Source organism: Zalophus californianus, chromosome 17 (assembly GCF_009762305.2).
Source record: "Zalophus californianus isolate mZalCal1 chromosome 17, mZalCal1.pri.v2, whole genome shotgun sequence".
NCBI classification, from domain to species: domain Eukaryota; kingdom Metazoa; phylum Chordata; class Mammalia; order Carnivora; family Otariidae; genus Zalophus; species Zalophus californianus.
The window spans coordinates 30,431,861-30,445,661 of NC_045611.1; the positions used below are offsets into that span (position 1 = coordinate 30,431,861).

The window sequence follows — 13,801 nt, forward strand, 5'->3', positions numbered from 1 at the left end:
CAGCACAGCTGGTTATGATTAGAGTATACTTGAATAAAATAATACTCATATAGCACTTTATTGTAGAGTAGAAAAGGCCAAGCAAGATTATGATGCTCTCCTCTTTAAAGACAAGAAAGACTCTTAAGGGTTAATTGTTCAAGGTCACTCAGCTTATGAGTCAGAATTCAAACTCTGGTATTCTGGCTTTCCATAATGATTCTCACTGACACTGTAAATGAGGAAGCTTTAGAATCACCTGTGGTCATTAAACACTTTACACATGTCTACATTAATTAAAAGAGAAAAAATCTTTAAGGAGAGTATCTCTAGGCACAGCATAACCAACAAAAGTGATTTCTGTACTATCTGTACACAGTGTGTTGACAACTTGGGGAGAGCCAAGGAATCCCAAGAAAACAAGATTTCTCATGAAAGAAGTTAGAGTCCAATCGTGACCAGTTGTAGTTCTCAGCCTCATACTTCTGCAGTATCCCCTTTGTTTCCACAATACGACTTTCTTCTGATTTATTCTCTGTGAACTCTCAAATCTGTATCTGTATCCTAGGCAACTCTCCTGGGCACCCCCTACTTGGATTCCCTATAAGTGCCACAAATACAACAGCCCCCAGTATTTTGTTTTCACCACATAAACTTCTTTCTCTTGCATTCTCTATCTTACTTAATGATTCCATGACCCTCCGAGGTATTTGAGCCAGAAATCTTCAAGTCCTTTTTGACTCCCCCTTCCATACATTTCTAACTGGTCATCAACTCCTGTTGACTCAAGTGGTGCTCCACTATCCCAGTTCACCCATCACCATATCTGATATAAGCCCCTTACCTGGTATCCCTGCCTCCAGTTTTTCTCCTTTCAAACTCATTCTCCACACTGTTGCTGGAGTTAAACTCCTAAACTGCATTCATTATGTCCATTTTCTGCTTGAAGGGATTTAAAAGCTTTTTAACTGCCTCAGGATCAAGTTCAAATTCCTCAAAATGGAATTTTTTCGAGCCCTTCACAATTTGGGTCTGACCTCCCTAATCCTTTCATTTTCATCTCCATTTAATTCATCCTGTGCATCTATACATGCCTGTGCCATATTCCTTGAAATCTTCCTTGTAGTTTAGGAACACATGACTCATTTCTGTGACTCTCCTTGTAACACAATGAAATACATGCTTTCTTCAAGATTCAGCTCAGACGTGATTTTCTCTGCAAAGGCTTTCCTGAATCTCTGGTTCTTCTATTTTATGCAAAATTACTCATTTTCTTCTTTACTTTTTTTCAGCAACTAGAATCCTTTCATTCTAGTATTCCCAGCATATAGCAAAGTACCTGACACATGATTTCATTAGTTTGCTGAATAAATGCAAGAGAAAAATTTTCATTGGAAGACGGATACTACTTTAGGTGCATTGTCTATACTACCTGCTCTAACACAGAGTTCTCCATAAAGATAAAGAAAGACTTCTGGAGTGAAAGTGGAGAGGGGGATACAGAAAGGAAGTGAAGGGGAAAAGAGAAAACCTGTATGAACCAGTGCAGGTGACACAGAATATTGCAATAAGAAACTCTTCAAATGAATACAAGATATAGGTTTACCCCATATCTCTTTGTAAAAGAAGAGGGGGGAGGTGAATATAAAGGCAGTTAGTGAACTTTTGAAATGTTTTCCCAAAATAAGGCAGAGTTATTAATACTTCCTTTCCCAAGATACAGATTTCATTTTACCCTCCCCAAATTAGATTTAAGTATTTATTAGAAATCCTTTTTCTTCTTTACGTACTTTAAATTATAGTTAGTTAATGTAAGATAATTTAACCTCCTATATTATTACTCACATCTTACTCAGGCTTCAGCATATATGTTCTTTAATTTCTAAATCTGATTTTAAATGTTCTACTCTGATTAATGCATAGAACTATTTCCAGTTATTACACTTACTCCATTTCACTAGGATCAGAAGAGTACATGTGAAATTTGGTATCAGAGGTCAGAAAAAAAAAAAATGAAGGAAAAGAATATATTACCTTCTGCTTTTTTAAGCTAATTCGCTTTATTTAAACATTAAGTAGATATTCTGCAAATAATTAACAGACTAAGAGACAGAAATTTTTTTAGTCATAAACCTTACTAGTATATTTATAAAATATCATTCACTGTTACCTTGGCAAACGTTGACCCACGTCCTTCTGACTCAATTGTAATAGTTTTTGTCCGACGCAGTAAAATTTGATCTATATCCTCCTCACAGAATTTAGAGCCTTCATCTTCTTCCTCCATAATGGCACCATAAGCACCTCTTCGAAGCAGATCTTCTATTTCTTTTTTGGAAAGCTGTTGAATCTAAAGAGAAAATAATTTTGGTAAGAGTATTATTTTGAAGTTCCTAAAATGAGAAAGCATCCCTACAAATTTACAAAGTACACGGAGTCAGGTTTAAACTGCATTTGGGGTTTATGATATATATACAAGAGAGAATTCTCTGAAAGAACACATTGAAGTTGTTGACTTCTTTCTTATTATCTGTAAAGTAAAATTTGCCATGTGCCTCTAATAGCTTCAGTTATGACAAAGCCTATGGGGCAGGTAACCTCTCAAGGTTCTTTTTAGTACTAGGATTCTATAGCTGTTGCAAGCATAAGATATAAGACAACAATCTTGAGTGGAAAAAATGCCAAAAAATATCACATAAAACAAAACAAAGCCAATGCCAGTAGTCTGACACACACAACAATTTGAAAAGCTGTTTACAGAAATAATGCAGGAAAATTCACAAATTCTGTTCTGCTATGCCATGATACAAACATCCTAAAAGCAGAGCAAGTAAGTTTGGCCTTGAAAATGTTTCAGAATTCACAAGCACTGGAGCAATATAGGCAGAACAGAATTCACAAGCATTAACTAAATGTAGGTCTATCCTGAAATGCCACCTTACGTGAAAGTATCTATTTAGTGGTCAGTATGGATCAAAATTAAATGATATACTACCTGAAGTTAAAATTAAATGCAAGTAAGAACACAAACACTTCAAAGTGAAAAGAAAATATACATACACCACCAACATTACTTTCTCTTCCGCTCATGCTCTGTAACACAGCCTTATCGAGACCCAGCTTCAGACTGGCTCGGTCAAACATCTCTCTCTCATATGAGTTACGAGTTACTAGTCGGTAGACTTTAACTGCTTTATTTTGACCAATTCTGTGGCAACGAGCTTGGGCCTATAAAAAATAAAGTTATAGATTCAATTTATCTTACAAAGTAGCACAAAAGGGATCACACAAAAAGCATTTAACAACAGACTATCTCAATGGAATATAAAAGTATGAAAGAATTTTTAGAAACTCTTGCTACTGAATTAGCTCTAACCTTTTTCTAGAAATTAAGGTAGTGCATACTAAAATGAGAAATGATTTCACAATCAGCAGTTAGAATTTAAGCTTATATTTCAGAGAATATGAATCCATGAAAAATTAATGTTTTTTTAAAGAGGGTATCATCAAGATAACTTTAGACAGGAATGTAAACTCTATGAACAGATTATTTTTAGCTGCTGGCAACTCAACCTTTAAACTTAAAACATAACCCTGAATTTCTCAAGTCTTTTCTACATTATCAACAAACTTTTCAATACATTTTAGTTAAGCTGGGTAATTTGGAGGGGGATAAAAACTTAAGGTGAGTATCTCTGGAGACATAATTTTACTTACACAAGGGAAGAACTAGTTAGTTAATATGCATACATATTGGAAGTAGAGACCTCAGAAATTACATAAGAACTTTGTTATTTTTTTTTATTTCAAAGAGGGAGAGAGGGAGAGAGAGAAAGACAGGGAAAGGAGGGAGGGGCAGAAGGAGAGGGACAGAGAAAATCTTAAGCAGGTTCCACGCCCATCGTGGAGCCTGAGGCTCGATCCCACAACCCTGAGATCACGACCTGAGCTGAAATCAAGAATGGGACACTTAACCAACTGAGCCACCAAGCGCCCCAAGAACTTTATATTTTACCTTGGGGTTCTGCAAAACTTAAAATTTATGTTTTAAGTTTAGACTCTAAAGGTTCCAAGGAAATCAGTGGTCTTTCTCCCAAATTGCTAATCACCTTCCCATTATCTTCAGAAGACTAATTATAAATTGTGGCTTTAAAATTTATAGGTGGTGTTGATGCTATACTCCTTGCTGACATTTTTACTCTATCAGATAACCTTTGTGCTCTTTACAACACAGAACTGTGCGTGAACAACCTTGCTCCGGGTCTAGGGAAAGTATAAGAGGCCAAATTTTTCATTAGTCTATGAAGACTAGATCTACATTAGCAGTAAGTAGGAAAAACCAAGTGAGAAGGAGAAGTTGGGGAATCTGATACAGTTTCTCCAGTTCCTCAGGTTCTATCATGATTTTATTTTAGATTAACTTTTAGAACATCAAATGTGCTGCAGGCAGTGTAAGTATAAATATGCATCCAAAAGGCAAATATAATTTCGGTTTATCCTAGAGATTGGTAAACTACACCCTGTGGACCAAATCTGGCCTGCCAACTATGAATGGCTTTTACACTTTTAAGGGACCATAAACACAACAAAGCACGTGTGGCAGAGACCTTATGCAATCCACAAAAGCGTAAAATATTTACTAAATGGCCTTTTACAGAAAGAGTTTGTCCCTGGTTTAATCTATTAATTTTGGATCTTTGACATTTTGAACTAGATTACATATAGTTACACAAATGAGAGGTTAAAACCTTATTTTTATTAAGTCAGGTATATCTCAGTAACAATTTACCATATTTGGTATTATAACTAAAGTACTAATACTAATTGCAATACAATAAAGACTACCATGAACAATAAAAGAAGAATTTCTCTTTATCTTTATGTTTTCATATCTTTCCTAGATGCTTATCTTCTGCAAACTTTGATGCTATTTCATCACTCTACTAATATTAATATTCCTGTTTCTATGAGGTCCAAGTACTGTCTTAACTTAGATGTATATCTTAAATTTTTACAGTATTTCATAAAAAGGCATAGTCTATTAGGTGATAATTCCATGCAGATATTATATGATGATTGAGAAGATGAAATTAGGATAAGTGCTTATTTTTCAGAAAGTAAGATTGTGAAATTTTTATTATGAAGAAGTTATTCTTTTTTAAAAAAGATTTATTTGAGAGAGAGAGAAAGGGGGGGTGGAGAGTGAGTGCACGCTGGAGCATGTGGGGCACGGGAAGGGCAGAGGAAGAAAGAAACTCAAGTGGATTCCACACAGTGTGAAGCCCAAGGTGGGGCTCAATCTCACCACCCTGAGATCAGGACCTGAGCCAAAACCAAGAGTCAGACACTTAACCAACTGAGCCACCCAGGCGCCCCACAAAGAAGTCATTCTTAAAGCTTAGGCCTCTCTCAAATTTACATAATATACTTCAAACAAATATGGTACTCAAGTAGATAAACCTACTTAGAAGATACATGATCTAAATAAGTATATTTTATTGTCATTAAATTAAAATTAAGATAATTTAATCTATTTTATTTGGCAGAGATATTTCTTAGGGAAACATACTTGTTGGTTTGTTTAGATAAAAATGAAAGAGGTGGAGTATCAAAAACAGTTCTAGGAATGACAAAAGAAATTTAATTCTCTCAGCCAAGCAATCTATTTACCTGCAGGTCATTCTGAGGATTCCAATCAGAATCAAAAATTATACATGTATCAGCAGCAGTTAGGTTGATGCCCAACCCACCAGCTCGGGTACACAGAAGGAAAACAAATCGATCTGAATCAGGTTTACTAAATCGATCTATGGCAGCTTGCCGAAGATTCCCTCTGACTCTTCCATCGATTCGCTCATATAAATATCTATCAAATGAAATGTCATAAATTTAGTTAGATGAATACAATGAAAATAAAGACACACTCTATCAAATGTAAAGTCAGTCTCCTTGCAACTTTATGTTTACTATAAAATTAAGAAGCAATATCATCCCAACTAGTTTCTGTGGTTTTATAATTCTCGGTGTTGGTGGTAAGGAGGAAATACAAAGTAATACAAAGAGAGAAAATCTTTGCATTCCTGGTGTATAGGTAAAATGCCATCACAATATCATTTTCAGAAGTTGGAATAAAAAAAACATGCAAAAACTACCTTGCTGATCTCATTATATAATGACTTATTTTTTTTTACAAAAAGCAAAGACTTTCATAAAACTTCAAGAAGCCTACCAATATTTCCCTGTCTCAATCATGTTAATCTCTCAAGATATACTTTTTTTTAAAGATTTTATTCATTTATTTGAAAGAGTGAGACAGAGCGAGAGCAAGCGAGAGAAAGCACGAGGGGAGGGGCAGAGGGAGATGGAGAAGCAGACTCCCCACTGAGCAGGAAGCATGACATGGGGCTCAATCCCAGGACCCCTGGATCATGACCTGAGCTGAAGGCAGACACTTAACTAACTAAACCACCCAGGCACCCCTCTCAAGATATACTTGATTGTAAACTGTATAATCTCTCAAGGGCAAACATTCTAGTTTGGGAAACTAGACTTACTATTTTTTTTAAAGATTTTATTTATTTATTTGACAGAGAGAGAGACAGCAAGAGAGGGAATGCAAGCAGGGGGAGTGGGAGAGGGAGAAGCAGGCTTCCCGCTGAGCTGGGAGCCCGATGTGGGGCTTGATCCCAGGACCCTGAGATCATGACCTGAGCCTAAGGCAGATACTTAACAACTGAGCCACCCAGACGCCCCCGGAATACTAATTTTTTTTTCAACTTTTTAAATAAGTGCTTACTGAAGGATCTGAAAATAGTAATAAGGCTTTTTACCTCATTTAACAAATTTTCAAGATATTAATATTTGAAACATTAAGAATTTACTTAAAAAAAATCCCAGTTTTCTAGATCATTCCAAAACATGCTGCAGAATGCCAATTCTTTATAGAGTCATTACTGTTAAGCAGTTAACTTTTAACTTCTTTTATCTTTCCTCATTTACGTAAAATTCAGAAACTGATAGACATTAATAAAATTAAAATACATAAAAATTCAGGAATTAGAAAAGGAATACACAGGATATTTGCCACTCCTCTTCTAGTTCAAGATACTTCTTTACACATATAATTTATTAGAGTCTCAGAAGGAGCTCACTGTTGTCTCCAGTACCTATGAAATGGGGTGTGACTTCTAATAATGTGACATTAAAGAGATTTGGGGTTTTCCATGAAATTCATCTTTATCTTACAAAGTTCTTTGTATCAGGAGGTCAAGAAAAGGTAAGAATACCTATTTTTAGGAATACTGCAATCTTATCTTCCTTCTTATGTGATATGCAGTTGAGAATAATATACATTTTGGAATTAAGACTAAAAGAGTAGAACACTGACACTAAAAACAGAACTAGAAATAAATAAAAAAATGAACTGCACAATTTCTGATAATCTAAATTAGTACAGACCTTTACTTATATATAAGGGTCAAAATCTGCTGAACCAAAATCTACAGCTACATCTTTAGATTCCCTTTTAGAGTAATATGTTGGTATCTGGACCACTAATGTTCTGAGAAAGTAACCTATGATATCCTATTTATCTAGATACCAATTAATACTGAAGACTATCTTATTGTCATGCACCAAAACAAAACCCCACATTAAACAAATGAGAAAAGACTGAAAGCATGAACAAGTGTCAAATGGTATATGGTAAGAGTCAAAGTGCAGCAAGTTCAGGTTCTAATTACAATAATGAAAGATCTGAAAAGGTACTGAACCACTTTTTTTATTTTTGAAGATGGTTATAAGTTCATTTAAAGTGTCATTACTGCACGATTTACAAATCAAGTAAAACGGACACTAATAAACCCATTCCTAGGTCAACAAATACTTGTCAATTTACAAAGTTTTCTTAATCAGTCTCCTTAGCTCCACCTACTATTTGCAACATATGTGGGTTAGAACACCTGACACATAATCCTAAACTATCTTTACTCAGATGTAAATGGGTCTTACCTAGATAAAGATGTGCATAAAGATGGGTTACAGTACAGGGATGCAAAATCCTTAATAGCATATTTTTAGTGTAATTCACAGTATAATTCAGTAGATGAATCATATGCCTTACCTTTTATGAATGAGATAGTCCTCCAGGATATCAAGGCAGCGTACCATCTGAGAGAAGATGAGCACTTTATGACCTCCAGCTTTCATTTTGGGAAGCAATTTATCAATAAGGACCAATTTACCAGCAGACTGGATCATTGCTTGAAGATGAAAATCAGAAGCAGCTGGATTATATGTATCTCTAAATTCTCCAAGTATTTTCTCCTCAGCACCTGTCAAAGAAACATAAGATAGCATCAGTGCACAGACGCAGGCAACCTCCAGTTGCTTTCTTTTTAAAAAAATCGAAATTAGTGCTCCTCTGTGCTTCTGTAACACATTAAAATTTTCTGATGACAGGTACACTGTTTTTATTAGAATTATTTATGTTTGTGGCTAAACACCCATCAACACCAGACTATAATTCCACTGAGGATGTGGACAATGTCTTAAAGCATCTTTTTGTCTCTCCAGACCTCTGGCATAATGCCTCACACAAATTTACGTTTGATAAATATTTAATGAATGCTCTTAGGGAAAGAATTAATGAAAATGTGGTTCTAACCTACATGAGTAAACATATATTTTTAAACAAACATCTATTATTTAAACACCAACACAACAGTGATCATCACTGAAGGGTGATCATAATTAATCTTGATGTGTCTATGGGTATCCTGCTGGTCATCAAAACAAGGAAACAAGGACAATTAAAAGGGAAGTCAAGTTAGAGGTCTTTGTGATTAATACTTCCTCCAGAGAATCTAATCAGCATTAAAGGCTCTCTACCTTCCCTCCACCCATCTGGTCATTAAAGAATAACAGGACTGCAAGAGAGTGAGTTATAGGGCTAAGAAACCACATGTCCTGGATAAAGATGGGAGTATATTCTCAGGAATGAGTGAAATGATACACAGAGAGAACACTAGCAAAGAACCTAACAAGACCCTAAAAAGTAACATTACTACAGCCCAAAAGCTGAGACACACTAACCAGAGACCTGGACTGGAAAGAGACCAGGGAGGAAAAAAAAAGAAATCCAGAGGCCCAAAGGTAGACTTTGTTGCCTTTGCCCAGGAGGAGGATTCAACTGGAGAAGGAATTCCAGTCCACATTAGACTGAATGCAAGTCCTGCTCCTGTAACTTGGCATGTGACTGATCATGAGGCACCCTGATTCTGAAACACTCGTACCCCCTCAGAGTACCAGATTGGGGAGTTGGAGCGTCATTGCCTTTCCTTGTAACAGCCACTGCAGTCGTAGTGGGTTTTTTTATTTTTTTAAATTCATGAGCATTTGTTCAAAGTATTTGTTTGCAATCCTTTCTAGCTACCTTTGATAAGATATGGATGATTACAGCACTTCCTGAGCTCCATCATGGTATTGACCAAGTTAGGGACATTAGTCTGCCCTGCTCCTTTGGATAAAAATGAGAAGTTTTTCTCCAAAATAGCCCGGTAGTATTTCTTCTGAATGTTAGTAAGTTCCACTTCAATGATGGTTTCTTCCTTCGGTGCCAGCTTCTTTTCCACATCTTCTTTCAATCGTCTCAACATCATCGGCTTCAGAATTGCCTGAAGTTTTTGCACCTGCATAAGAAAATGATGAAAAGATACATAACATGTATGCACATGCAGTTACAAACTCACATACACAATCACAGTGATAAGAGGTTTGATGCACTTCTTTACAAAGACCAATGAGGATACCTGTTCCTCTGTTTTCAGATCCCCAAATTCTTGCATAAATGTTGATTCAGAAGGAAACCTTAAAGGTTCCAGAAAGTGAAGAAGACTGAATAGTTCTTCTACTGTATTTTGGAGAGGTGTGCCAGTCAGAAGCACCTTGTGTTCCTACATAAAGCAAGAATAATTCATGTCAAACACCACAGACTAAAGTTATATGAAAGCTGATGTAGGTTATTAAATGTTCAGTGTTTCAAAAGCAAGTATTTTTCTAACCATAATTTTCAAGAGTCAACTCAAAGTACATCTCTACTCATGAATCTTCATTAATTTACTTTCTCAATCACCTTTTAAAAACTCTGTATCATTCTTGTAATACTTCACTTTGCATGCTATTTTTACCTATTCAAGAATGCTTTGAAAGAAAAGTTCCAAATAATTAAGCATATTTTGGATTTTCTCAAAGAAACAGGCTTTTCAAGAACAAAGAAGGTATTTGTTTCTTTTATACATAACAATTCTTGATATGGTAATTTGTATACAAAATGGTTCTCATTCTTTATAATTTGGCTAATCATCACTTGACTTTTCACACAAGAACGATTCTCAAATCATTAAGGCTATAATGTAACAATATGAAGAGCTGACCGGAATATGCTTCTACATTAGACATGCATTACAAATTAAACATAATGGTAATAGGAAATAATAAGATATTTTTAATGATAGTACAAATTGTCACTTAAAATTTAATAATATCTCCAAATTCCCAAGCTAAATATTTCTATATGTATGTGTGTATCTGCATATCTATGTGTATACCCGTAAATGTTTAGTCTAGAAAGATACACACCAATCTGTAAATACTGGAGCGGGGAGTGGAACTAGGGGTGGGCATCGATAGAAAGGGAGTAAAAAGGGGCGCTTCAATGTTCTATGGAATGTAGTTCTGCATACTGGAGTTATTCAAGTGCTCATGTACTAATTCTGTGATTGTAATTAAATGAAAATGTTAAAAAATGCAAAAGACTGATTTGAAATAAGCAAACACACTAGTAAGAAGATCACTTTTAAAAATCCCATTTATTAATTTTAACCAACATATGCTGAGTATGTGGAATATTTTTCCTTAGTAATTAAAAGAAAACAAAACACAACAAAACTCAATTACCATAGATTAAAATCGGATACACACTCTAAAAAGGAATGAGTTTAGCATTAGCTCTCTGACTCTACTTGACCTTTCACTATGTAGCTAAGAAACGGCATTAAGTCATAATAATAAGTTACTTACCAGATTCATGAGTTTCAGACCTTCTAGAAGTTTACAATTTTTATTTTTTAACCTATGTGCTTCATCAATAATCACACATCGCCATTCAATTGCATTAAGCTCTCCACAGCCACCAAGAATCATTTCAAAAGTGGTGATGATGGCTTGGAATCTGTAAGCTCCTCGAATGATACGCCCCTAGAAATTTATTAACAAATACAATAATTTGCTAGAATGTCATCACAATTTTTAATTCCTGTCAAATAGCATAAAAATACATCTAATGACATCTGCTATAAAACATTTTCCACTGGAATTTTTATATATGCATACACTCCCTTTAGATGAGGAATTTTAGCATTAAAACTATTAAATTGCAGTGTTTTCAAGAATAATGTAAAAAACTGTGCCAACACAATAATTTATAATTATATTCAAATAAGTATTCTCTGATAAAATGTTTTATACTTTTTAAGAGTTATAGTAACAATTTTAGATCAAGAAAGAAATGACCATTACAAAATGTGGACAATGAAATTTCAGTTTTAATGTTTATTACTTTTTTCCATGAGTTTACACATACAATGGCAAATAGTTACTATCAAAATTAGCCACCTGAGTAGTTTATTCAGCAAATATTTATTGAGTGTCTATGTGCCAGACCCTGTTCTAGATGCTGGAGATACAGCAATACACAAAACAGACAAAAATAATTTTCCAAGTGGAACTTAGAGTCCAATGTTTCAAATGCAGAACATAGCCATTAAGAAAAGAAAGCAAATTAAAAAAAAAGTTAGAAAGTGATAAGGGCTGTGGAATAAAATAAATCAGGGTTAAAGAATAAGTATGGGGTCGGAGGTGACCACTGCAATTTTATGGATTGGCTGGGAGGCCATTACTGAGAAGTGACATTGGAGCAAAGTCCTGAAGATGAGGGAGAAAGCCAGGTGATACCTAGAGATCTAGAGCAGAAAGCATTCTTGGAAGAAGTAGCAAGTGTGAAGGCCCTAAAGTGGGAGTATCTATGGCAGTCTCCACATAGTAAGAATGCCAGAGAAGTTGAAACCCATTGAGTCGTGGAGGGGACGAAGCTGTACTGGGACTTGAAAGTATGCTAAGGATTGGCTCCTTCTCTGAGCAAGAAGCTATTGGAGGGTTGTGAGACAGGAAGTGCCATGATTTGACATGTATTTTAAGAGTCCCTTTGGCTGCTGTAGTGAAAATAGTCTGAAAGAGGCCAAGGACAGATCATAGAGACCAATTAAGGGACTGTCGTAGTAATCCAAGGAAGAGATCATGATTGGAAGTCATGAGAAGTATTCAGTTCTGAATGTATTTTGAAGGTAGAGCCAATAGGATTTGCTGATGGATAGGTGTAGAGTGAGATAAAAAAATGATTCAAGTTTAACTGTAAAATTTTTTAGCTTGAACAATTAGAAGGCAGTGTTGCTACTTACTACAATGAGAAAATTCAGGATTCTGGACATGTTATGTTTGAGTCGGTTAGTAGATACCCAAGTGGAACAGCTGAATAGGCATTTGGAGAGGACTTTGGAATTCAGGAAAGAAGGTAGAGTTGGTGATAAGATTTCGGAATTTCGAGCAGTATAGATGGTACTCAAGTTTTGTGACTGAATCAAATCTCTGATGGAATGAGTATGGATATAAAAGAGTCTGAAGACAGCCCTGGTGTCACCCCCAAGTTTAGACAGGGAAGATAAGAAGGAACCAGTAAAGGGAGCTTCAGAAGGAATAGGTGGTAATATAGGACAGTACAAAGTCCTGGAATCCAAGCCAAGAGAATATTTAAACGGGACTGAAAACTGTAGACTATCAGGGACTACGAGAGGTTAAGAAAGATCACATATTCTGATTCAGAGTTTAATTCCTACCAACTTAATTAGATTAATTCATTTTGATTATATACAATGGCCATTAAGTTGAATAACAGATCTAGTAGAATACTATTAAAAAAGGCATAAAGTATAAGTCTAGGGCATTTATACAGTTCTAACAACTGGGGACAGGATGCATTCAGTTAAAGTGATATCACAGTGTTTAGTGTTTAAGAACAAGGGCTTTTGAATCTAAGTGACCTGGGTTTATTAAACCCAGTTTTGCTGGGATTTGTTTATACCAAACTCATATGAGACATTTATTAAAACTGTAACCCTTTTAAACATCTCTTAAACTCCCAATATTTAAATATACCTTCTGTAAAAAAAATGAGATTGAACTAAGTCAATCATAATCATTTTTATGATACCATACAGCTCTTAAATTTTACAAATGTATGATTGAGAAGAATAAAACACTATGGGAGGAAATCAAACTATAATCTGAGATGTCAGAGGCTTGAAAGGTACAAAGGTGATAGTTATAATAAAACTGAAGAATAACTAAAGGGTTATATTAGATGCTTAATTTCATAGGAATGTAATTGTTTCAACCATAAAAGTAAGAGGGACTAAATCAAGTAATTCAACCATTTTCAGCTTTGAATAGGTAGAAAATCAGTTACAATTGGGAAGGAAAGCAGCAGAAGGCTAGGCACATTAGCTTACTTCAACCTGTAGCATATCACATGACATTATCACATCATATAACGATCCTTATAAAACAAAAGAATTAGTGAAAGAAAAATAAAATATTAAGGTGCTACTGAGGCAGAATGTCAGGCAAATGAACCTATTCCAATTAAAGAGTATAACTTTGTGTGAACTGTTTTAATAATCTTGTTCATTTTTTCTTAATAAAATTCTTA

The 13,801-nt window shown here is 35.1% G+C and overlaps 1 protein-coding gene across 3 annotated transcripts in view; it reads right to left on the minus strand.

The window, feature by feature from the left end:
• The window catches only part of CHD9 (chromodomain helicase DNA binding protein 9), a 169,810-nt gene that overhangs the window by 54,063 nt on the left and 101,946 nt on the right, over positions 1-13,801 (minus strand). For all 3 annotated transcript variants that reach the window (XM_027617213.2, XM_027617229.2, XM_027617228.2), the window contains 7 exons: positions 11,059-11,235; positions 9,789-9,932; positions 9,413-9,668; positions 8,102-8,312; positions 5,650-5,845; positions 3,040-3,207; positions 2,150-2,329 (listed from right to left, as the gene is read on the minus strand). In XM_027617213.2, the coding sequence (XP_027473014.1) occupies positions 2,150-2,329; positions 3,040-3,207; positions 5,650-5,845; positions 8,102-8,312; positions 9,413-9,668; positions 9,789-9,932; positions 11,059-11,235 (1,332 nt within the window). The remainder of the gene's footprint in view (positions 1-2,149; positions 2,330-3,039; positions 3,208-5,649; positions 5,846-8,101; positions 8,313-9,412; positions 9,669-9,788; positions 9,933-11,058; positions 11,236-13,801) is intronic.